Below are 22,740 nucleotides of genomic sequence, written 5' to 3'. Positions count from 1 at the left end.
TATCCTGAACCGTACTGGTGGGGTAAAATGATCCAGCTGAGTTCTACTGTTTCTCTTATTGGGTGCTGAAGTGCTGCTGTACGGTCCATTAAATTGATTAAGAAGCTTCGAAGTGTCTACCAAGTGCTGACGAAGCAAGTGTAGCTCTTTCTAACAGATTAAGGGACTGTAAAGTTGCACAAGGAGACCTCAAGGGTCCAGCAGGGGTGCTTCAGCAGCGCAGTTTGGGAGTTTATAGGTCTGTGTTGGTGTTCAGAGTAGACGGTTGGTTTGGGAAACGTGAGCCGAAGTGACATTGATGTCAAACTTACGTCATCTCTTGTAACATGTATTGTTCACTTTCATTTCACCTGGGAGCACTTTTTTTTACAACAGGAAATAAACAAAGCACGTGGGGGAAATTAAGTTAATTACAGTAATGCGGTGACAGGGTGGAGAGCTTACCGTTCCAGGTCAATTTAACTGCTGTTTTGTTTTGTACATTGTTTTGGTAGTGGAGTTATTGGGCTGTTTGTGTCTTTATCCTAACTTAAATCATGTGATTGATCATATTGCTTAACAGCCGTGTCTGGCAACATTATAGAAGATATGGAAGAAGAAACTGGAAGCCAGGCACGCAAAGCAGTGATTAGTTAAGCAGGAAATGTATTGGCCATATTATGTCACATGTACTGTAATGTCTGGGGTTTCTCAGAACCAGTCAAAAGTATATAGATGTGGCAGCATGTCTAACATTCAGATATACTTTTGCTCCATCACATTGTAACAGCTAGAGTCAAGCATCTCTTAAGTAACACTAAAGTGGGTGTGTTAGTGACCGCGCACACACACACACACACACACACACACACACACACACACACACACACACACACACACACACACACACACACACACACACACACACACACACACACACACACACACACACACACACACACACACACACACACACACACACACACACACACACAGATGAATCGAGGAGGAAGGGTGGAAGGAGGAAGTAGAGAGGGTGGGTTGGATTGCTGTGTTCTCTGGCTGTGCAGATGTCAGGCTCCAACCACTCTCTCATTGTGAGTGATGTCCATTAAGCACCCAGGGACCAGTGTGGAGAAATCCTCAGCACCCCAGGAAAATAATAAGCTGGACACGGCCATTGACACACATTGGGGCGGACCATGCAGGCTCTGTTTACTCCCGTTGTGGTTACAGAGTTCACCCAGCTGTTTATGTTGTCCTTGACTCACTTAGAGGCCTCTGTTAGGGGCCATATCATCATTGCTGACATCATCACTCCCCGCCAAGGGCTCTGGGTTTGACAGGATGGACCTGATTCGTACAACTGGCCCTAAATATTTAGAAAAGGCCTGGGATCGGAACAGACCTGATGCGTACACCTGGCCCAAACAGCCATGGGTCAGCAGAACAGTTCTGGGATCAGAACGGACCAGATGCGTATAATTAGACCTGGCAGCCAAGGGCCAGCAGGACAGACCTGGGATCAGTGGCTAGAGACCTGCTGTCTTCATAGCATCATTACACTGTGGTGTCCAACCTGCATGACTAGGTCGCTAGTTCCCCATATGACCAAAAACAAAACAAAAAAGCCTGTTATGTAACTACAGATAACAGCTAGTTGGCTCTTCGAGATGAGAGCAGAGGCCAGCTTGAAGATTCATGTTTACACGATCATCCACATAAAACGATGGCCTGAAGTGCAACCCGCCAGCACTGTTTATTTTAACTGGCATTGGTGGCATCAGAGGAGAGGTCAACTGTTCAACATCACTCACTGCAGTCACCAACATAGATAGATTCCCCAGTGGTCGTTTCCCCCTGGGCACACTCTGGTTGAATCCACGTTGTTTCCACATCACTTCAGTGAAATTACGTGGAATAGACGTTGACTTGACGTCTGTTCCCAGTGGGTCTCCTACTCGTGTTCTTTAGAGTTCCACTATCTGGCAAGCGCATCCTTCTCAATAAGAGCCCATTATGTGTGAACGGACACTTCTAGTGAAGCACTACGAATGTCCGTTTGAGCCAAACCTGAACCTCGGGAATGGCGAGGGATTCCAATCGTTGAGTCCTCAATGCAATTTGCTACAACAAGCTTTGGCCACACCAAGTCCCTGCCAGTAACATCTAAACTCTGAGACATTACATTACATTACATTTAAGTCATTTAGCAGACGCTCTTGTCCAGAGCGACTTACAATATGTTTAAGCAGTTTTTATTGGACCTGTTTGTGTAATAGTAAGACTAAGAGGCAGAAAAGGAGGGCCTAGCATCATTAGTACATGGTTGGAATGATGAGCCCCCTGCTCTTTCTCTCAATTGGTTCCCTATCCAAACAAGAGCTTTAGAGCAGGGTTTGTTTCCTCATACCTGGCTCTGTGCATCACAACACTGTGACATTGAGTCAGGCCTGGCCTGCTCCCAGAGCACGACGGATTCCAGCTGGGTTTACTACGAGATAGCAGGGACCTCTCGGTCACAACAGACAGCTCCTGCCAACTGGTCAGTGTGGGGGACTGGCCATCTCCAAGTTGAGGTTTTGTGCACTACTTTTCACCAGATCTGTATGGGCTATGGGGCGCTACACAGGAAATAGGGTTCCATTTTGGACGCAGCCTAAAGTGTATGATGTGGCCTTGATCATTCAGACTGATGGAATTCACCTTTGTTCCGAACACCAAATTGAGATGAATGAGAGACATTTGCTAAATACCTCAGTTGGCCACAGATGCCAAAAAGCAAGGCCAACAGATGGCAGTAGAGCCCTGCATTGCCAAGTCCTTTCCTCTGGTCTTACCAGGCCTTGATGTATCAACTTTGAAAAACACGGTAAAAAACAAAGAAATGGGTTACACCTCTAAATGCAATCTACAATAACATGCTGGAAAAGGTGGGGGTTACAAAAGAAGTGAACATAGCAGACATTGTATATAATAGAAAAATATTTGAGCAAAACACGGGCTTGTAGTTCTTTCCTTCAGCACTAGTGTCAATTTTCTGTTTTGACTGCGTCCAACCTAAAAAAATAGAAGACATTTAAAGGATTTGAGTCAACACAAAAAAGAAGCAAAGTCACTCCAACTTGAATCCATTGATTTATTCTCAAACTCCACTTAATAAATAATGCACATGATTCAGAGCATCAGGTACACAATTAAAAGGGTCAAAATATCTTCTTTTTTTTCTTTCTTTCTTCTCTCTATAAAAAGAGAACGCAGGCACTTTACCAGCTTTACAGTAGAGGTGTGCAACACAGTAACAAGTTACAGGAAGAGTACGGCTGAGAGGCACAGAAGGCCTCCCCACAGACACACAAACTGTCACAGCATACGGGAAAAGTAGTAAAATAGTCGCACAGTAGAAAAGAGAAGAGGACCACAAAGGAACACCCAGAAAACAGATCAAGGGCAGTGAGCAGCTTGTCTGCCCACATGAGTTTCCACAAGGTGCCATTTGAAAGGCCCTGCCAAGAGGCCTATAGATGTGTTGCACATATACATGTCCTGTTTATGTCCTCCTGAGGGAGAAGTCTCTATTCAAATGCATGCTAACATTGGCAGGCACATACAATACAGCGCAGGACTTCATTTGGCGACAACAACAAAAGAACAGAGGTGTGACAGTGTGTGTGTGTGTGTGTGTGTGTGTGTGTGTGTGTGTGTGTGGTTGACAGAGAGAGAGGGAGAAAGAAAGAGAGAGAGAGAGTCTAAAACACAACAGGTGTAACTCTCATATGAACAGGACTCAAAAGCATATCTATTTTAAATGATGAATAGAAACAGAAAATATAAACACGTAACACCCACTTCCTTTCTAAAAACGCAGCTGAAAATAAGAAAAAGCTGCAGGGAAATTCATCTGCTAAAAGTTATCTTTAGGATGGGGATTCATGATGTGCTTCAACAACGGCTTGCTTTGGATAGAAGCTCAAATGGATGTGTTAAAAGTACAAGTCTACACCACGCGTGTATGTTTTTGTGTGTGAGTGGGGTTGTCTCATTGACACCAGTTACAACTTTTTCATTTACATAACTATGAACACAAATAACATCTAGCCACTTTTTTAAAAACCCTGATAACAGTAAATCAAGTGACGTCTGGGAGGAGGAAGTGGAGTGGGAACTAATGACAAAAAATGATTTGTGAGTTTCTCAGCAGAGTAGCCAACCCAGTCCACCTCTTGTAACCTCTTGAGCCAATGGAGAGGGGAGGATGTCCAGGAATCATACAATACCAACAACAAGAGAGAAAGAGCAACACCCAACAGAAATATCAACAACGAAAGAGACTGAAATAGAACATCTGACGGCGTCTCCCTGCCCTGAAACGTCACGCCATTTGCTGTGTTAAGAGAGGGTCTGGATACAGGGGAGAGTAGACGATCAACGGTCACAGCCAGGGACCACTTCCTGTCTACCTGAGGGCCAGGTTGGCGCTGATTGGTCACGTTTGATTGGCTTTCCTCTTGTCGTTGTTGATGACTGTCCACTATGTCCAGTCCCCTTTCTGTCAGTGTGAATCCTGACAGGAGGGGTCAGGGTTAGAGGCTCACACCTGGCTGACATGCAGGTCTGAGTCCTCGAAGCCGAGGGAGGAGAGTTCCGGTTGGTCGCCCTCTACCTTGCTGCGCCGTCTCCATGGCGACAGCTCCTCCTGGTGGGCATTGGTGGGGTAACAGGACGAGGCGCTCACTTGGACAGGCGAGGGGTCTCCTGGAGAGAGAGGCGGGAGCGGTGCGGTGGTGGTGGCCCCTGGTGGCCTCGCCAGGGCAGCAGGCCCAAGAAGTCCTGGCTGTCCCAGGTCAGGGCCCGGGCCCCCCTGTGGCTGGTGGTAGGGGAGCTCTGCCTGGATGGGCGAGCGAGGGACGGGGGGTCCCGCCTGATTGCTGCTACAGTAGAAGGCGGAGGGGGTGTGGTCACTGTGCTCCTGCAGAGTGTTGGGGGGAGGGAACGGAGGTAGGGAGGGGGACAAAGTCATTCAGATTCAGAAGCACTGGATGCAGGGGAGTCAGTCAGGTCAGTCACAGAGCTGTAGCAGGGGCAGTGGCACAGGGTGGCAAAGGGAGGTAGGACAGCATCAGCAGCAGCAGTAGTTGAAGCAGTGGTAGTATCTATAGTGGTGCAGGAGCAAAGAGGAGTAGTGGAGGAAGCTGGAGGGAAGCAGCAGCAGACTGAGGCAGCAGATGTAGTTGAAGGAGGAGGATGGCAGCACAGACAGTGGTGGTACAGTAGACATTGAGTGTACAGTAGAGCTCACTTGGGAAATGTTAGTATCTCACTGTCAAATTTGACTCTCTGAAAAACACGACAGAGACAAAACAAAGAAAACAGATGGCCAAACGTTAGCGAAAAGATGACCAGTTACGACGAGCTAAAAACCCGTAGAGGAATGGCGAGTTCCAGCAAGGGAGTGAAAAAGTGGGAAAAGTGACACACAGGGTGAGATTCGAGACAAGAAGGGCAGAGGGATGTGAAATCAGAATAAATGGGCAGAGCTCGGAGAACGTAAGTGTGTGTTGAAGGGGTGGGGGTGCACGACGACATGTTGACAAGAATCACAGCATTACTGGGTCATTAGAGAGCATGAAAGGCTGCAAACTACTCAACACACTTTCCCCAAACCAAAACAGTAACGAGAGACTCTAAAAGACATGTGGAAGTGTTAAAAAGTCTCAAAATTGGTAAGTGTAAGATGTTGAAGACAAAGAATGAATGAAAGAATGAATGAAGATATACTGTAATGGTCAACCTTGAGGATTGCTGTGTGCGTGTGTGTGTGTGTGTGTGTGTGTGTGTGTGTGTGTGTGTGTGTGTGTGTGTGTGTGTGTGTGTGTGTGTGTGTGTGTGTGTGTGTGTGTGTGTGTGTGTGTGTGTGTGTGTATTTCTAGGATAGGTCGGGGAACATGCAACACCAGCCTTAGGCCTAGATACCAGCTACAGGTTACTGTACTACAGACTACTGCACTACAGCGCCCCACCCTACATTGGAACCCAGTGACGTAAGTGTTGTCTATCTATAATAGAAAGAGGCCAGATAGATGGCTCTTTTCTTCTTTTTTTCCCTTCCCATTGTCTGTATAAAGGAACGGGAACTCTGTAAAAAAAAATATCCTAAAACTGACCTGGAAGTCACAAAATGTGTTAAGAAATGCATTCAAATCAGTTGAGGAAAAAGGTAACCAATGATGCCAGAGGGAGTTTTCCAAGAAGCCTTGTCAAGAACAGACCAGTCGATTACTGATCTCTGGAAGGAGGAGGAGTGATGTCATGTGGACCAGGCGAGTTAGTCTGGTCAATCAACGGCAGATTAGAGGATGTCTGTCCAGAACAGTTAGGATGGAGAAGGGGGAGGGGCTAATGATCAGCACTCAAGCGTGAGATGGAAGTCTATCTACTATCTAGTAACTGGGCTTGCTTGGGTGTTTCAGAGGGGAGTAAGCAGTCAAAGCTTCATTCCACTACACTGGACTGTGTCTGAAATGGCACCCTATTCCCTACATAGTGCACATCTTTTGACCAGAGCTCCACCTTGGTCAAAAGTAGCGCACTATTTAAGGAATAGTGTGCCATTTCAGACGCAACCTAGGACTACTACTTGGCAAAACAGAAATGAAGCTGCTTGGCCGACACGGGGGAATCACATACGTGCTGCATTCACCATTGCGGAATGTATACCTCTGTATACAAGGGTTCGACAGCCGACGGGCCTGACGCATCTGCAACAACACAGTAGTGCACCGCTTAGTTAGGAGTTTGGAGAGAGAAAGAGAGAATGGGGGGAGGACACTCCAGCCAAGAAAGGGAGAGAGGCAAGGTGGAGAGAGAGAGAGAGAACAGGAGAGTGGCTGGATTTGGAGATGGGGGTTTCTATTCTGTGCCGGGTGCGACCATCGGTTACGGTTCGAGGTGGGGTATCTAGCAGCGTCACCAGGTCGAGTAGAGATAGAATACTGCCTTGTGTACTGTAGTGAAAGCTACACCTGCAGTATGTCAATGAAAAACCTGTAACCCCTCCTCCAACTGTGATTGGAGTGTCTAGGTTTCTAAGCTGGGGTGGTGGGTGGGTGAATGGCTTACATCCAAACCGGATCTTAACGTTTATTCTTCAACAGCCAGAAACAGACTAACTAGAGACATTCTAGCCAAACCGGAACAGCGGATTTAGATCAAATATGGTTCCCTGCAAAAACAGTCAAGTTTCTCCCTCGGAACAGAGATCTCCAAATACTCTTCCTGGGCACCCACATGTCGTGCAGGTTTTTATTCTAGCCCATCACAAACACACCTGATCCAACTAACCATCAAGCCCTTGGTTAGTGAACCAGGTGTGTCATGTAATACAAGGCTGGAACTAAAGTGTTGAAAGTTGTGACACCCTGTGGGTGCCAGACAGAGCCAGTATGGAGGACCAGTGGCTCAGGCCCAGCCCAAGACTGAATACGTACAGAGGCAGCTGAGCGTCCAGGCCCCCGCTGGGCCACAATGGCTCCAGAGATGGCCTTTATCCAGCTGTGCATCTCCTCTGGACTGTCCGACTACAGAGGAAGGAAGAGGGGTCACGAAGACAGACAGACAGACAGACAGACAGACAGACAGACAGACAGACAGAGAGACAGACAGACAGACAGACAGACAGACAGACAGACAGACAGACAGACAGACAGACAGACAGACAGACAGACAGACAGACAGACAGACAGAGACAGACAGACAGACAGAATAGGTTACTGTGTGCCAATGGCAATGGACAGTAACTATATCTCTTCAATGGAATTCAGTCCATATATTCAGACATTAACTGGAGAAAGAATGGTTCTCACCTGTATGTAAAAGGTCCTTGAGCTAGTGACCACTTCAAATAGATTGTCCCTCTGCATTAAGTCACTAGATAGAAAGACATGAAAACCTCTTTCAATAACATTCAAACGTCCCAGTAGCGTAAATCACTGGGTGTGAACGTAAGAGAGCGCGTCGCCGTCGAAGGACGACAGTAAGCCAATTCTGTGAGTCCATATCCAACATTTACACTTCTCATCTGTGAGGACGCTACAGTTGGCAGCCAGGTCTGCATCCCACATGGCCCACATCTCCCTCCCAGCCCCTATCACCTTGGCACTTGTCCCGCCAGTGTCGATAGCCAATCTGTCTAGCTCAGTGACTAAAGAGTAAAAAGACACTGACCTCTGTTTGCACTCCTGAACTTTGTGAACCTCTTTCAGTGGGATCACACGCAGTGGCTCTCTCTCCTGAGAGAGAAAAGAGAGAGAAAAGAAAGAAAGAAAGAGAAAGGGAGAAAGAGGAAATAGCCACAGAACATGTTACACCATCACAATACATCATTAATTCAACACAAGCAACATGACATAAACAATCCAAAGTGTAACATGACAGCACAGGAGCTAGTCCCTGACGTGCCCTGAACAGAGAGGACAGGCTGAGAGGGTAGAAGGGGAGTCCTCGTGATCTGCCCTCACAGGCCTAGCTCTGATCCAGGGCGTTTCGTCACGCTTGCTTTTTACGGGAGGCTCAGCATCAGCACGTAACACCCTGGACAACAGCTATCACAGGCCTAGAATGAAGCTAGGGGACAGAAATTCATCCACCGTAGGACTAAACTGAGGACGTGCCTCATTTTCCCCATCTGCTAAAAGGTTCTAGGACTAAGAATATGATCATTGACAATAGGCTCTCTGACATTATGCTAGATTATTAGGAACATAATAGGATGCCTGCCCACCTGCTGCCAACCATCCATCCACACACACACACACACACACACACACACACACGCTGGGACATGCTACGCTGTCCACAAGTGGAGCACCAGGAATGGAATTCACGACGCATTCCACGACATGCTGAGACAACAATCCCCAAAGGCAATACCCCAGTCCCCCTATAACCCCACACACACACACAATGAGATTACAGTGTATGTGTTTGTCTGGATATGTTGTGTGTCTGCTTTGTGTAACAGTTTTGCTTCCGTCCCTCTCCATGCCCCAACCTGGGCTCAAACCAGGGACCCTCTGCACACATCAACAACTGCCTCCCGAGAAGCATCGTTACCCTTCGCTCTGCAAAAAGCCGCGGCCATTGCAGAGCAAGGGGAACAACTACTTCAAGGTCTCCGAGCGAGCAACGTCAACAATTGAAACGCTTATTAGCGCGCACCACCGCTAAACCAGCAAGCCATTTCAGACCAGTAACACTTGGATATGTTGATGTTGCAAGCCCGGGGACAGTCAATAGCGCAACCCCAGCATTATCATCTCTATAGGAGACGTATCTCACCATGTCTTTGGCCCTGGGATAGAGGCACTAATGGCATTTCAGTAGGAGAGGATGGAGAGACGAAGAAGTCTGAACAGAGAAAGCACACACTCAGGCCCAGTGTTAGGGCCAATGGGAGTCAAGCTAATTCCACTGCAGCAGCACACCAACCACTCCTAAGGGAGGGGGAAGAGGCAGACAACGCGTCCCTCTTGTCTGAACTCGTTCTCTACCTCTCAGATCATGAGAGAGAGGAGGTGCAGAATGTGAGCGGGACAAAACAGATCTATCAACAATCTAGCAGTCATTTAGCCACAGTTCAGAATGTGAACGCAAGGAATCTAACCTTTCCCTCATAGAGGAGAAGTCAAAACCAGGCTTCTCGATTTGGAAGTCCTATTTATTAGTGGCTGTGCCAAGAGCTTTGGGAGCCGTGAACAATGCACAGGCCTGGAGTCAACTCTTATCTGATTGGTGTGTGTGTGTCCCCGTCTGTCCGGGGCTCTAGGGGTCTGTGAAACACAGGTGCAACACAAAGACGAACTGCTGGCCAACGGGGTCACACAGCGCCTTTGTATTGCATGTGTGTGTGATGGGGCAGGCGGGTGGGCGGCTCAAGGACACTTTATGTGGAGTGTGTGTCACCTCGCTCACAGCCGCAGCGGTGGAGAGAAGAGACATTCCCACTCACCAGGTCTGACTTAAAGTAGCTGACCGCGTTCTCCTCCAGTAAGAAGTATCTCCTCTTCCAGTTCTTCATCTGCGCAAGAGAAAGTTACAAACATTCCAAAGTCATATACAAAGTGGATATCAACATTTCCAGCACCTGCAAATCCTTCGACTTGCTAAGAGCGTGGCTAAATGATTGCTATTCTGATATTGTATAGGACCACGGTTTGCTTTAGAATGGCTGGATCACTGTGGTTAATATGGTCTATTTATAGGGGATAAGAGAAGGTAAGGTAGGTTAAGGGTAAAACAACAATGAGGGATATAATTCACCCTCAGCACCCTGGCTGTGTCCAAAATATCTGGTCAGAATCCCACTGCTTTCTAACTCATCATCATCCTAACACAACAACAAACACACAGCACTGGTAGTGTTAAATGCTTGTAGCTGACAGAGAATCTATCTGAGCCTGTGGTGTATTCATTAGGTACCATCCAAGGGAAAAACAAACAAAAACAGGGAGCGACTACCTGGAATTGTCCAATAAGAAACACTCATGTTCATTGTCTGTGCAAAACGTTTTCCACTGCATTCCTGAATATATCCATGGTTTTGAGTGTAGGCTGCTACAGCACTCTCTCCCCTCCCCCCAGAGAGCATCCTCCTCTACTGTCTACCAACCAGGGCTCCTTGCTTGACACAGTATCCAGCCTTGATGAGCGCCTGGTCCTGCACCCCCCGCCCCAGGAAGTAGGGCAGCTGGCTGTGGGCCTTCCGCAGGCCCCCCCTGTCTGCTCCGTTCTGCCCCCCGTCGCCCTGCTCCTGCACCACGGAGAAGGAGGGAGGACACATACACATACACATAAACTCAGCAAAAAAGAAACGGCCTCTTACTGTCAACTGCGTTTATTCTCAGCAAACATAACATGTGTAAATTGTTGTATGAACATAAAATTCAACAAATGAAACATAAACTGAACACGTTCCACAGACATGACTAACAGAAATTGAATAATGTGTCCCTGAACAAAGGGGGGGGTCAAAATCAAAAGTAACAGTCAGTATCTGGTGTGGCCACCAGCTGAATTAAGTACTGCAGTGCATCTCCTCCTCATGAACTGCACCAGTTGTGCGTTCCTAGGTGTAACTCGTGTAGTTGTTGTTGCCATCCTGTACCTGTCCCGCAGGTGTGATGTTTCGGAAGTACTGATCCTGTGCAGGTGTTGTTACACATGGTCTGCCACTGCGAGGACGATCAGCTGTCTGTCCTGTAGCGCTGTCTTAGGAGTCTCATATAAGGACATTGCAATTTATTGCCCTGGCCACATCTGCAGTCCTCATGCCTCCTTGCAGCATGCTTAAGGCACGTTCACGCAGATGAGCAGGGATCCTGGGGATCTTTCTTTTGGTGTTTTTCAGAGTGCGTAGAAAGGCCTCTTTAGTATCCTAAGTTTTCACAACTGTGACCTTAATTGCCTACCGTCTGTAAGCTGTTAGTGTCTTAAAGACCGTTCCACAGGTGCATGTTCATTAATTGTTTTTGGTTCATTGAACAAGCATGGGAAACAGTGTTAAAACCCTTTACAATGAAGATCTGTGAAGTTATTTGGAATTTTACTAATTATCTTTGAAAGACAGGGTCCTGAAAAAAGGGACGTTTCTTTTTTTTGCTGAGTTTATAAGTGTATAAAGTACAAACACAATCTATATTTTTAATCTTAGTTCAATTTTTCATACTCTTGTATTGCTGTGCTTAGGGCACCTTTGAAAAAGAGACCCTGGTCTCATTGCATTTCCCACTACTAAATAAAAGTTTAATAAATAAAACACACACAACTACAAAACCAATCTGGCACGCCAACGCACAGACAGAAATGCAGAATCAGATGAGTGTGGGAAAAGCCCCCCACCACATCGTCTACAGTGGCTAGAGATATGATAGACAATTCACTGCCTGTTGCATGTGTCAAGCAGAAGTTGAGGCCCACTGCAACACCACCCACACAGGAAGTGACATCAGAGGCCATAGCTTGAGCATCTGGATGTGAATTTTCACTTTCAGCTACTATTGGCTATACACCAGATACCAGCACAAGACAGGATATGATTTGTACTGCTCATAGCTCATACACAGCAGCAAACATACAGTGACTGAGCTCCTCAGTCAGTGGAAAACTATATTCAATGTCTGTCACTGTCTGTCTAGCTAAAAGATGGCCTGATCCATGGACACCTTCAGACAGACCGTCTATTGACTGTTTATTCGGAAAGTATTCAGACCTCTTCACTTTTTCTTACATTACAGCCTTATTCGAAAATGGATTGAAAAAATACATAAATAAATATCTACACACAATACTCCATAATGACAAACAGGTTTTTAGAAATGTTAGCAAATTCATAAAAAAATAAAAAAATTGAAATACATTATTTAAATACAGTAAGTATTCAGACCCTTTGCTGTGAGACTTGAAATTGAGCTCAGGTGCATCCTCTTTCCATTGATCATCCTTGAAAATGTTTATTCAACTTGACTGAGTCCATCTGTGGTAAATTCGATTGATTGGACATGATTTAGAAAAGGCACACACCTGTCTGTATAAGGTCCCACAGTTGACAGTACATGTCAGCGCAAAAACCATGCACGGAGGTCGAAGGAATTGTCCGTAGAGCTCCGAGACAGGATTGTGTCGAGGCACAGATCTGGGGAAGGGTACCAAAACATTTCTGCAGTATTGAAGGTCCCCAAGAACACAGTGGCCTCCATCATTCTTAAATAGAATAAGTTTGTAACCACCAAGACTCTTCCTAGAGCTGGCTGCCCGGCCAAACTGAGAAATCGGCGGGGAAAGGCCTTGATCAGAAAGGTGACCAAGAAGCCAATGGTCACTCTGATGGAGATGGGAGAACCTTCCAGAAGGAAAGCCATCTCTGGAACACTCCACCAATCAGCCCTTTTTGTTTGAGTGGCCCGACGGAAGCCAATCCTCTGCAAAAGGCACATGACAGCTTGCTTGGAATTTGCCAAAAGGCACCGAAAGGACTCTCAAGACCATGAGAAACAAGATTCTCTGGTCTGATAAAACCAAGATTGAACTCTTTGGCCTGAATGGCAAGCATCACATCTGGAGGAAACCAGGCACCACTCATCACCTGGCCAAAACCGTCCCTACGATGAAGTGGTGGCAGCATCATGCTGTGGGAATGTTTTTCAGCGGAAGGGACTGGGAGACCCAGAGGGAAAGATGAACGGAGCAAAGCACAAAGTGATCCTTGATGAAAACGTGCTACAGAACGTTCAGGACCTCAGACTGGGGTGAAGGTTCACCTTCCAACAGGACAACGAACCTAAGCACACAGCCGAGACAATGCAGGAGTGGCTTCGGGACAAGTCTCGGAATGTCCTTGCCTGTAACTGTCTGAAACCACACTTGACTGAAGTGCTCCAAGCTACAACAGAGTAGGTGGCCTTCAAATATATGTCAGATATGACATAAATATGTCAGATATGTCCAGAAGTTTTCGGTAACTCTCCCAAAATCCCAGAAATGTCCCACTTTCTCTAGAAATCCCAGGTGAAGGAATCCTGGATATCCTGCTTATTCCTTCTTGATTCCAGGAATATTCTAACCAGGACTTCTGAAAAACCTGAGAACATCATTTGTTACTTCATTTTTTTTGCAACTCTACGCATGTTCATATGAGTGGGCAAGGTTAGGGTTCGTTAAGTGCTGGGCCAGACTGGTGATCCTTCCTTACCTGTGTGGCAGTGATGATGGGTACCCCTCCTATGATCTCCGTCTTATAGGAGATCTGCTTCATGGAACCCAGCACCTCCTGAGGCATCTCTGCACTGGGCTGGCCGTCCCCCGACTTTGGCACCTGGAATATGTTAAATAAACATCAACTCCCAGAGTGCATCAGGAGCCAGGAGTCTAGGACCAGCAGAGTAGACAGCATGCTCCGATTGTTAGATGTGTCCCTCTGCAGTCTCTGTAGTGATGTGATGTACTCCCTGCCTGCTTGTTAGTGTATTTTCCATCAACTCTAGCCTGGGGGCTTCAGAGAGACACTGCTACACTGTTGAGTAACAGTGAGACTGTGAATGGGAGCTTGTTGAGTAACAGTGTGACTGTGTATGGGAGCTTGTTGAGTAAACAGTGAGACTGTGTACGGGAGCTTGTTGAGTAACAGTGAGACTGTGAATGGGAGCTTGTTGAGTAACAGTGAGACTGTGTACGGGAGCTTGTTGAGTAACAGTGAGACTGTGTATGGGAGCTTGTTGAGTAACAGTGAGACTGTGTACGGGAGCTTGTTGAGTAACAGTGAGACTGTGTATGGGAGCTTGTTGAGTAACAGTGAGACTGTGTATGGGAGCTTGTTGAGTAACAGTGAGACTATGTACGGGAGCTTGTTGAGTAACAGTGTGACTGTGTATGGGAGCTTGTTGAGTAACAGTGAGACTGTGTACGGGAGCTTGTTGAGTAACAGTGAGACTGTGTACGGGAGCTTGTTGAGTAACAGTGAGACTGTGTACGGGAGCTTGTTGAGTAACAGTGTGACTGTGTATGGGAGCTTGTTGAGTAACAGTGAGACTGTGTACGGGAGCTTGTTGAGTAACAGTGAGACTGTGTACGGGAGCTTGTTGAGTAACAGTGAGACTGTGTACGGGAGCTTGTTGAGTAACAGTGAGACTGTGTACGGGAGCTTGTTGAGTAACAGTGAGACTGTGTATGGGAGCTTGTTGAGTAACAGTGAGACTGTGTATGGGAGCTTGTTGAGTAACAGTGAGACTGTGTACGGGAGCTTGTTGAGTAACAGTGAGACTGTGTATGGGAGCTTGTTGAGTAACAGTGAGACTGTGAATGGGAGCTTGTTGAGTAACAGTGAGACTGTGTATGGGAGCTTGTTGAGTAACAGTGAGACTGTGTACGGGAGCTTGTTGAGTAACAGTGAGACTGTGTATGGGAGCTTGTTGAGTAACAGTGAGACTGTGTATGGGAGCTTGTTGAGTAACAGTGAGACTGTGAATGGGAGCTTGTTGAGTAACAGTGGAGCTTGTTGAGTAACAGTGAGACTGTGTATGGGAGCTTGTTGAGTAACAGTGAGACTGTGTATGGGAGCTTGTTGAGTAACAGTGAGACTGTGAATGGGAGCTTGTTGAGTAACAGTGAGACTGTGTATGGGAGCTTGTTGAGTAACAGTGAGACTGTGTACGGGAGCTTGTTGAGTAACAGTGAGACTGTGTATGGGAGCTTGTTGAGTAACAGTGTGACTGTGTACGGGAGCTTGTTGAGTAACAGTGAGACTGTGTATGGGAGCTTGTTGAGTAACAGTGAGACCGTGTACGGGAGCTTGTTGAGTACCAGTGAGACTGTGTATGGGAGCTTGTTGAGTAACAGTGAGACTGTGTATGGGAGCTTGTTGAGTAACAGTGAGACTGTGTATGGGAGCTTGTTGAGTAACAGTGAGACTGTGTATGGGAGCTTGTTGAGTAACAGTGAGACTGTGTACGGGAGCTTGTTGAGTAACAGTGAGACTGTGTATGGGAGCTTGTTGAGTAACAGTGAGACTTTGTATGGGAGCTTGTTGAGTAACAGTGAGACTGTGTACGGGAGCTTGTTGAGTAACAGTGAGACTGTGTACGGGAGCTTGTTGAGTAACAGTGAGACTGTGTACGGGAGCTTGTTGAGTAACAGTGAGACTTTGTATGGGAGCTTGTTGAGTAACAGTGAGACTGTGTTGCAGTCTGTCAGCAGCAGGATATAACTCAATGACGAGCACAACACTGTATTGAAGTCATTATAAAAGTTCATTATTACGTTACTATACTCAACGCCCAGTCCATGCCTCATACATGGATGTGGTTTAAGAGTAATTGGAGTGAGACATCCTCTCCATGCATCTTTGTGAAAGCTGATCCACAGGCACACAGCTCTGCTCTGTCCCTGCACTGCCGTTTCAAAGAGAGAGCATTATTTTCAGAAGCCCTCAAATCTGTAGAGACCGTCCGTGACTCACGACACACGCCTTCCCCTTTGTCCTGCCTGCTCTGGTCTGTGTGTGCGCGCGTGTAAGTGCCTGCCTGTGTATGTGTGCATGCGTGTATTCCAGGGCTAGTCAGAGGAGAGGGAGAGGAGCAGAGTAAGCCACTTTCGTTGCCCTGGCCGTCAGTGACGCACTCATGGAAATGATCCCCCCCGTCCAGAGGGGTTTCGATGCCCTCTAGGAGACAGATATGGGCTCCTGGTCCCAGCAGACCGTAACACTGTGTGCAATGACTGTTTCATAAGGTATGTCTCTCCCCTGTTGACTTGACAGTAGACACATGCGTGGTATGCCCTTGTCTTGTCATCGTCCTCCCTCACGCCCTTCTTGTCCTGTAAAAACTTCCACTCACGCTGGCTGAAATGGGCTAACACATGCTCATTGTGAATAACAGATCCTTCCCAGAGGGGTTGAGATGGGAGCAGTCTTGTACTACAGGAGGTGGTGCTGTGACAAAGTGCTACTTATGACAGGTAGCAGGGCGGGGCACTCACTGTGATCTTGGTGGCGTTGTTGAGCACGTTGACCCACTCTACCAGATCCTGCTGATCGTTGGCCTGGAGGTAGAACTTCCTCATACCAGCATTGATGACTTGAGAGAGAGAGAGAGAGAGAGAGAGAGAGAGAGAGAGAGAGAGAGAGAGAGAGAGAGAGAGAGAGAGAGAGAGAGAGAGAGAGAGAGAGAGAGAGAGAGAGAGAGAGAGAGAGAGAGAGAGAGAGAGAGGAGAGAGAGAGAGAGAGAGAGAGAGAGAGAGAGAGAGAGAGAGAGAGAGAGAGAGAGAGAGAGAGAGAGAGAGAGAGAGAGAGAGAGAGAGAGAGAGAGAGAGAGAGAGAGAGAGAGAGAGGAGAGAGAGAGATAGATAGATAGATAGATAGATAGATAGATAGATAGATAGATAGATTCTAGGATCTGGTCAGTTTTCAAAAAGAGAACAGTAGCAGTTCTGTCAGTTAGGTCCACATGCGTCACTGTAATATATTCCTGCTAACTAGTCTGGCACTCAGAGAATATCATGCGGTTAACAGTCGACAGGATCCCAAGTTCAGAATCCAGGGAGAGAACTTTTATTGCATCCCAAATAGGAATCTACTAGTCCACGGGCCAGAGGTCAAATGTGTCCGCTTTGGGGTGGCAAAGGTTTGATGGTATTAAAATATGATAGCCACTCCAAAATAGTCATACTTTTCTATGTCTTGTTGATGGGAGTCTACGCAATAGAATGTTTGCAGGCTGATAAAGGAATGATGAGACAAGTTGGAATGTAAACGTTCTCATTAAAAATGACCGTTTCAAACAGCAATGGCACATTGTATTTGGTGGATCTGGTCTTAAAAACCAGGGAATTTGGTAAATATGATGATGCACTATCATTGAAACAATAATGTTACGAAACATAAATTAGGGTTGTTTTAGTGAAATTTGTCATACTGGGAAATAATACAAGTCCAAGTGATCCAAATTTGGAACTTCCTGGGATAACTCAACAAATAACAGAGGACGCCTTTAGAATGCTGGCCATTGCTATACAACAGACTATTACAGATGGCAATTAAGAAAACGAATATTCTGGACACAAAGACATACAAACACAAACAATCTCTAAAAAGGAACCTTGGTGATTACAAGCTCTTCTGTCCCTGGCCATTGTGATTTTAAACGTGATGCTCTCAAACCGTACAAGTTATTTAATGAAATATGTTGTCTAATCATTATGTTGCCATTAGTTCAGTGGCTGGTTAACAAATGTAATAGAAATGATGCAATTGGTGATTTGTAAAAATAAATAAAAATCCAGCCTTTTATCAATTGCACCATTGCTGATGCCCTCAACAACCCTCAAGAGACTAATCAATACATATTCCAGTGGCCGTATACTACAATACACTATTTCCCATAAACAGTGTAACTGGACACCATCCATAAAATGCAGTGATAATGAAGTGATACACTTCTTGACTATTTCCACATTTGACTGTGTTACAGGTTGCGTTTTAGGTTATTGTCCTGCTGAAAGGTGAATTTGTCTCCCAGTGTCCATGGGAAAGCAGACTGAACCAGGTTTTCCCTCTAGGATTTTGCCTGTGCTTAGCTCTATTCCATTTCTTTCCATCCTCACAAACTCCCTACTCCTTGTCGATGATGAGCATATCCTTAACGTAGGCCGTCACTGTAAATAAGAATTTGTTCTCAACTGACTTGCCTAGTTAAATAAATGTTAAATAAAATAAATAGAAACTTGACGCAGCCACCAACCATGCTTGATAAATATAAAGAGTGGTACACAGTGATGTGTTGTGTTTACCCCCCCCCAAAAAATAATTATTTTTATCCAGAAAAAAAAAGAAGGAAAAAAAATGACTTTATTACTTTAGTGCTCTATTGCAAACAGGATGCATGTTTTGGAATATTTTTACTCCGTACAGACTTCCTTCTTTCCACTTTGTAAATTAGGTTAGTACTACAATGCTGCTGATCCATCCTCAGTTCTCCCATCACAGCCATTCAACTCTAACTGTTTTAAAAAGTGGTGAAATCCCCGAGCAGTTTCCTTCCTCTCTGGCAACAGAGTTAGGAAGGACGCCTGTATCTTTGCAGTGACTGGGTGAATTGATGCACCATCCAAAGGTTAATTACACATAATTGTATGTGTGGGTACAAAGATGGGGTAATCATTCAAAATGCATGTTAAGCACCATTATTACACACACCGGTGCACCTTGCACCTACTACCATACCCCTTCCAATTCACTTCAATCGTATGTCTTGCCCATTCACCCTTTGAATGGCACACATACACAATCCATGTCTCAAGGCTTAGAAATCCTTATTTTACCAGTCTTCTTCCCTTCAGCTACAATAAGGGATCATGGCATTCACCTGAATTAACCTGCTCAGTCTATGTCATGGAAAAACCAGCTGTTCCTAATGCTTTGTACACTCAGTGTATCAGTCTTCCACCATCCCACTCAACTTCTCAGTTTTTCTATGAGCCTCACAATGCTTCACCAGAGCACCCCCCGTGTAGTGGCGGAATAGATTGATGGGACTATTGGGGGAGAATCCAAAAGTGGATCTGGATCATGCAAATAACGAGGCTAAAAATATCCCAGAGATTTAGAGAGGGTGGGTTCCGATTGGGACGCCAGCATCCTGTCATGCAGGAAAGCGCGAGACCCCAACACCCCCCTCATCCAATGACTTGCTTGGGTCAAGCCAGCGCTTTGCAGTCACAGGCGGTTCATCCTACTGCTTCCTTCTATTGAGTGTGGGGGAGCTATACTCCTGACTGGTGCCGCTGAGGGACAAAGGGCCTGTTGAACAACAGCACGTCATATAGGAAACTGTCCCATCCAAACCTCCGCAACGTAGGGAGGGAGGAAAAGAGGGAAAAGGAGACTGTGGAAGGAGAGGACAGGTGAACAGTGCAATTACTGGCTACCATCTATGAGCTGCACGGGGCCTCACATCATCCACCTCAGTGAACTAACTCATTCTAGTCCAATTGGTATGAAGGGGCCCTGAGAGAATGACACTGAAGACCCTAAGTATTGTGTGTGTGTGTGTGTGTAAAGCACATGTTGCGAGGCCCTGGTTTCTCATTTGAATCCCCTGGGGAGCAGTTGACAAAGCCCCCTACAGTGTGTTTGTCCGGTCCACTCTGATGAACAATAGCTGAAGGTTAGGGGCCTCCTTGCTACAAGCCTACTACCAAACCCCGAACGCTCCCTTCCCAGTGCCCCCTGCTTCCTCCTTCACAGCCCCCTCAGACAGCACAATGCCGCCAACCTGAGAGACAATATCACTGCGCTAGTCAAAACATACAGTACTCATACACATATAAAAACCACCATCGAGTGTTGCAAACATTTGGTTCACGGATCCACTGTGTCAAATTCAAAGGTTGTATGACTTACCGAAGCAGAACTCCGCCTTCGGTCGCAGCTTGGTGGCATCACTCACCTAGGAGAGAGAGTGATAGGAAGAGAGGAAGATAATGAGTGAAAGTGGGGCAGATGTTAATGTTTCCCATATATGCACTTAGCAATGGCACCCGACCGCTGCTATTCATTTTCGGGATAGAAAAACACTTTCAGTAGAACCTTAAAATGACTAAACAGAAAGTATGTAGACTAGGTCCTTTACCTGTATGTTGTTTTATAATATACATCTTTAACAACTACAAAACCCCATAAATAAAAGCTCGACTGTGAAGGAGAATTTAAAAATAAATAAGAATTTAGGAGATTTTTTGTGTTGGCTGGATTACTGACAGGACACGCAGGGCACATCCCCAGGGACCCCGATTGGCGTCCCCAATGGTTTTATATTATATTGTTTGAGCATAAGAACACAGAATTAGCCATGGAAAAATGTATAGAATTGCTTTGTTTTCAAAGGGAAAAAAAATGTCTCAGCTACATGGAAAAATGTACAGAATAATAAGAAATGTGCCAACAAAATAAAACTGCACATTCCTCTCTCTGCCGCCAAATATGGACCTATTTAAACCACGCCAATGGGCTGACCACGGCTATTACGACCCCCACAGCTCCCCACGATGGTTGCCACCACCAAATAAATAAACACCGAAGGGAAACACCGGATGTTCACACCTAAGACTGTGGTTTGCCATGTCTGTGTCTGTCAGACAAGATATAATTGGACAACTTGACTGACCTTTGAGATGTAAGAGAGTTTGAGGGAGCCAACATGTTCAGCTCCTTTGGGCAGGTTCTAAACACCAGACAGAGACAGTGAGTGAGACAGTGAGTGAGACAGTGAGTGAGACAGTGAGTGAGAGAGAGAGAGAGAGAGAGAGAGAGAGAGAGAGAGAGAGAGAGAGAGAGAGAGAGAGAGAGAGAGAGAGAGAGAGAGAGAGAGAAATTGTGAGATCGCTAACCTAAAAACATATTATCATAATATAATATAAAGTGCTTAAACAGGAGAGTGGTAGAACAGGAAATCAAAAGGGACAGCTAGAGAAGGTTCGGAGGAGAATAGAACCGGAGTGAACTTGGGAGCAGAACTTAAAGAGTCTGAAAACTGTCTGAGAATCAAAGAAATTCAACAGTGATAAAGCATGAATCTTTTAGCGGGTCTTGGAGAACGAGATGGAAACTAAACTGAATTAAATAATTCAGAGCCCAGGGCAGCATCAATAAATTACATATTTTTTGGGGGGGCATGACCAAATCGGTCTTTGTACAAGTATTCCTCACTGAGCTCCCACTCCCAGCCAAACAAGATGACATGCAGGGCCTGCAAAGCAGCATTCTCAGGAGAGTTTTTTTTTCTGTTTACACCGGTGTTTGATTGATTGGTTAGCATCTATATCAGGTTTACAAGATGAATCCTTTCTCTTGTCATTTTATGCCATGTAAAGGAATGTCCAAATCAGTAACACTGCTGTTATACTATAGAGCCTCCATACTCAACTGGCGGTTAGGCTTCGACCCCGGTATCACAAGCACACAAGACATGGAAGAACCCATATAATTGCAGGAAATTAGCTTTAAAACAGCAACATTTTCTTCCGCCAATAAGAGGGGTGGCATTGGTTGCGTTGGGGGGGTTTGTTACTACGCCGATGAATTACATTATCCACCCGGACCTTTGCCACATAGGAAATTTGGGTGACCGGACCTTCTCAAATAGTGCGCGAGTAACCCTGCTATAGAGCACTATTATACTGTTCCAACTGTAAAGCAGCTATACTTTATATCGACGGCAGCGTAAAATCCCATAAGAAGTTCAGAGATGAAAAAGCTCAAGTCATGAGCCTTACTTCACACGTCACGAGAGTAGAGTTCTGGGGGGGGACAGGTAGACGGACGAATGGACCGGCGGGGCGGCTGGGCAGACGTACGGGTTGCGGTGGGGGGGGTTGTTATCCCAGATGTAACATCATCTCCCCAGCGGATGACACACACATTTCTTCTTGATGGGGCCCAGAGTGGTCTGGCCAGGCCAGACAGATCAATCCAGTCCAACACGTTATGAGATTAGCTCAGTCCAAACACAAGCAGCTATTCAATCCATCCTACTGCCATTGTCCTACTACAGTGCACACAGGAAGTACATGAGTCGGCTTCAGCCGCTGCCCATTCAAGTAATGACATCAGCCTAAATGCATGCATTAAGCAAACAGACAGACAATGACGACTGTTGAGGGTAGTGAGAGCGTCACAGCTCTCACTACCCTGTGAAATGTATGTAGTCCAGAACTACACGTCCCAGGGTACGTGTGTGTATCTGTTCTGTGTACGTGTGTCTGAGTCTGCTTCTGTGTGCACTCCTCTGCTGTCCTACCTGTGGGTTGTCCATGTACCACACCAGGCTACCCTCCTTGGTGTCCAGGATGAAATAGCGTCGGAGGAACTTGCCGCTGTTCTCATTCTCCTCGATGTCCAGGAAGCCACAGATCCTGTTCTGCCGATCCACGTAAGGCATCTCCCCGCCTCAGCCTGCTCATTCCAGTGCTGCTAAGGAGGAGATGATGAGGAGGCGAGAGAGAGAGAGAGAGAGAGAGAGAGAGAGAGAGAGAGAGAGAGAGAGAGAGAGAGAGAGAGTGTGCGTGGGTGGGGATAGAGAGAAAGAGAGAGGAAGTAGAAGAGCGATAGGAGGAGAGAGACGAGGGAGAGAGAGCGAGCAGGAGTCAAAAATCGATCTTTCAGCTAAGCAGCCAAAGAAGCAATAAGTTAGTCTAGTCTAAAGCTGTAGTTAGTCT

General features: G+C 46.2%; 1 protein-coding gene across 5 annotated transcripts in view; it reads right to left on the bottom strand.

Annotated features, from left to right (window-relative positions):
* Positions 1 to 3,104: 3,104 nt before the first annotated feature.
* LOC118357511 (pleckstrin homology domain-containing family A member 1-like) overlaps positions 3,105 to 22,740 on the bottom strand; it is a 36,101-nt gene continuing 16,465 nt past the window's right edge. Inside the window, exons 2-13 of one of the 5 annotated variants that reach the window (XM_035734672.1) lie at positions 22,323 to 22,495; positions 20,691 to 20,747; positions 19,928 to 19,973; positions 16,507 to 16,604; positions 13,724 to 13,846; positions 10,646 to 10,786; positions 9,986 to 10,054; positions 8,203 to 8,267; positions 7,842 to 7,905; positions 7,467 to 7,556; positions 6,667 to 6,737; positions 3,105 to 4,948 (exon numbers count right to left, since the gene is read on the bottom strand). In XM_035734672.1, coding sequence (XP_035590565.1) covers positions 4,711 to 4,948; positions 6,667 to 6,737; positions 7,467 to 7,556; positions 7,842 to 7,905; positions 8,203 to 8,267; positions 9,986 to 10,054; positions 10,646 to 10,786; positions 13,724 to 13,846; positions 16,507 to 16,604; positions 19,928 to 19,973; positions 20,691 to 20,747; positions 22,323 to 22,463 — 1,203 coding nt within the window. In that variant the 5' untranslated portion in view covers positions 22,464 to 22,495 and the 3' untranslated portion in view covers positions 3,105 to 4,710. The other 4 variants (XM_035734670.1, XM_035734669.1, XM_035734674.2 and 1 more) reach the window with 4 other exon arrangements.

The sequence above is a fragment of the Oncorhynchus keta genome, chromosome 24, assembly GCF_023373465.1.
Source record: "Oncorhynchus keta strain PuntledgeMale-10-30-2019 chromosome 24, Oket_V2, whole genome shotgun sequence".
Classification (NCBI taxonomy): Eukaryota; Metazoa; Chordata; class Actinopteri; order Salmoniformes; family Salmonidae; genus Oncorhynchus; species Oncorhynchus keta.
Note: the sequence above shows the minus strand (reverse complement) of the source record. Positions and strands in the feature narration are given on the sequence as shown.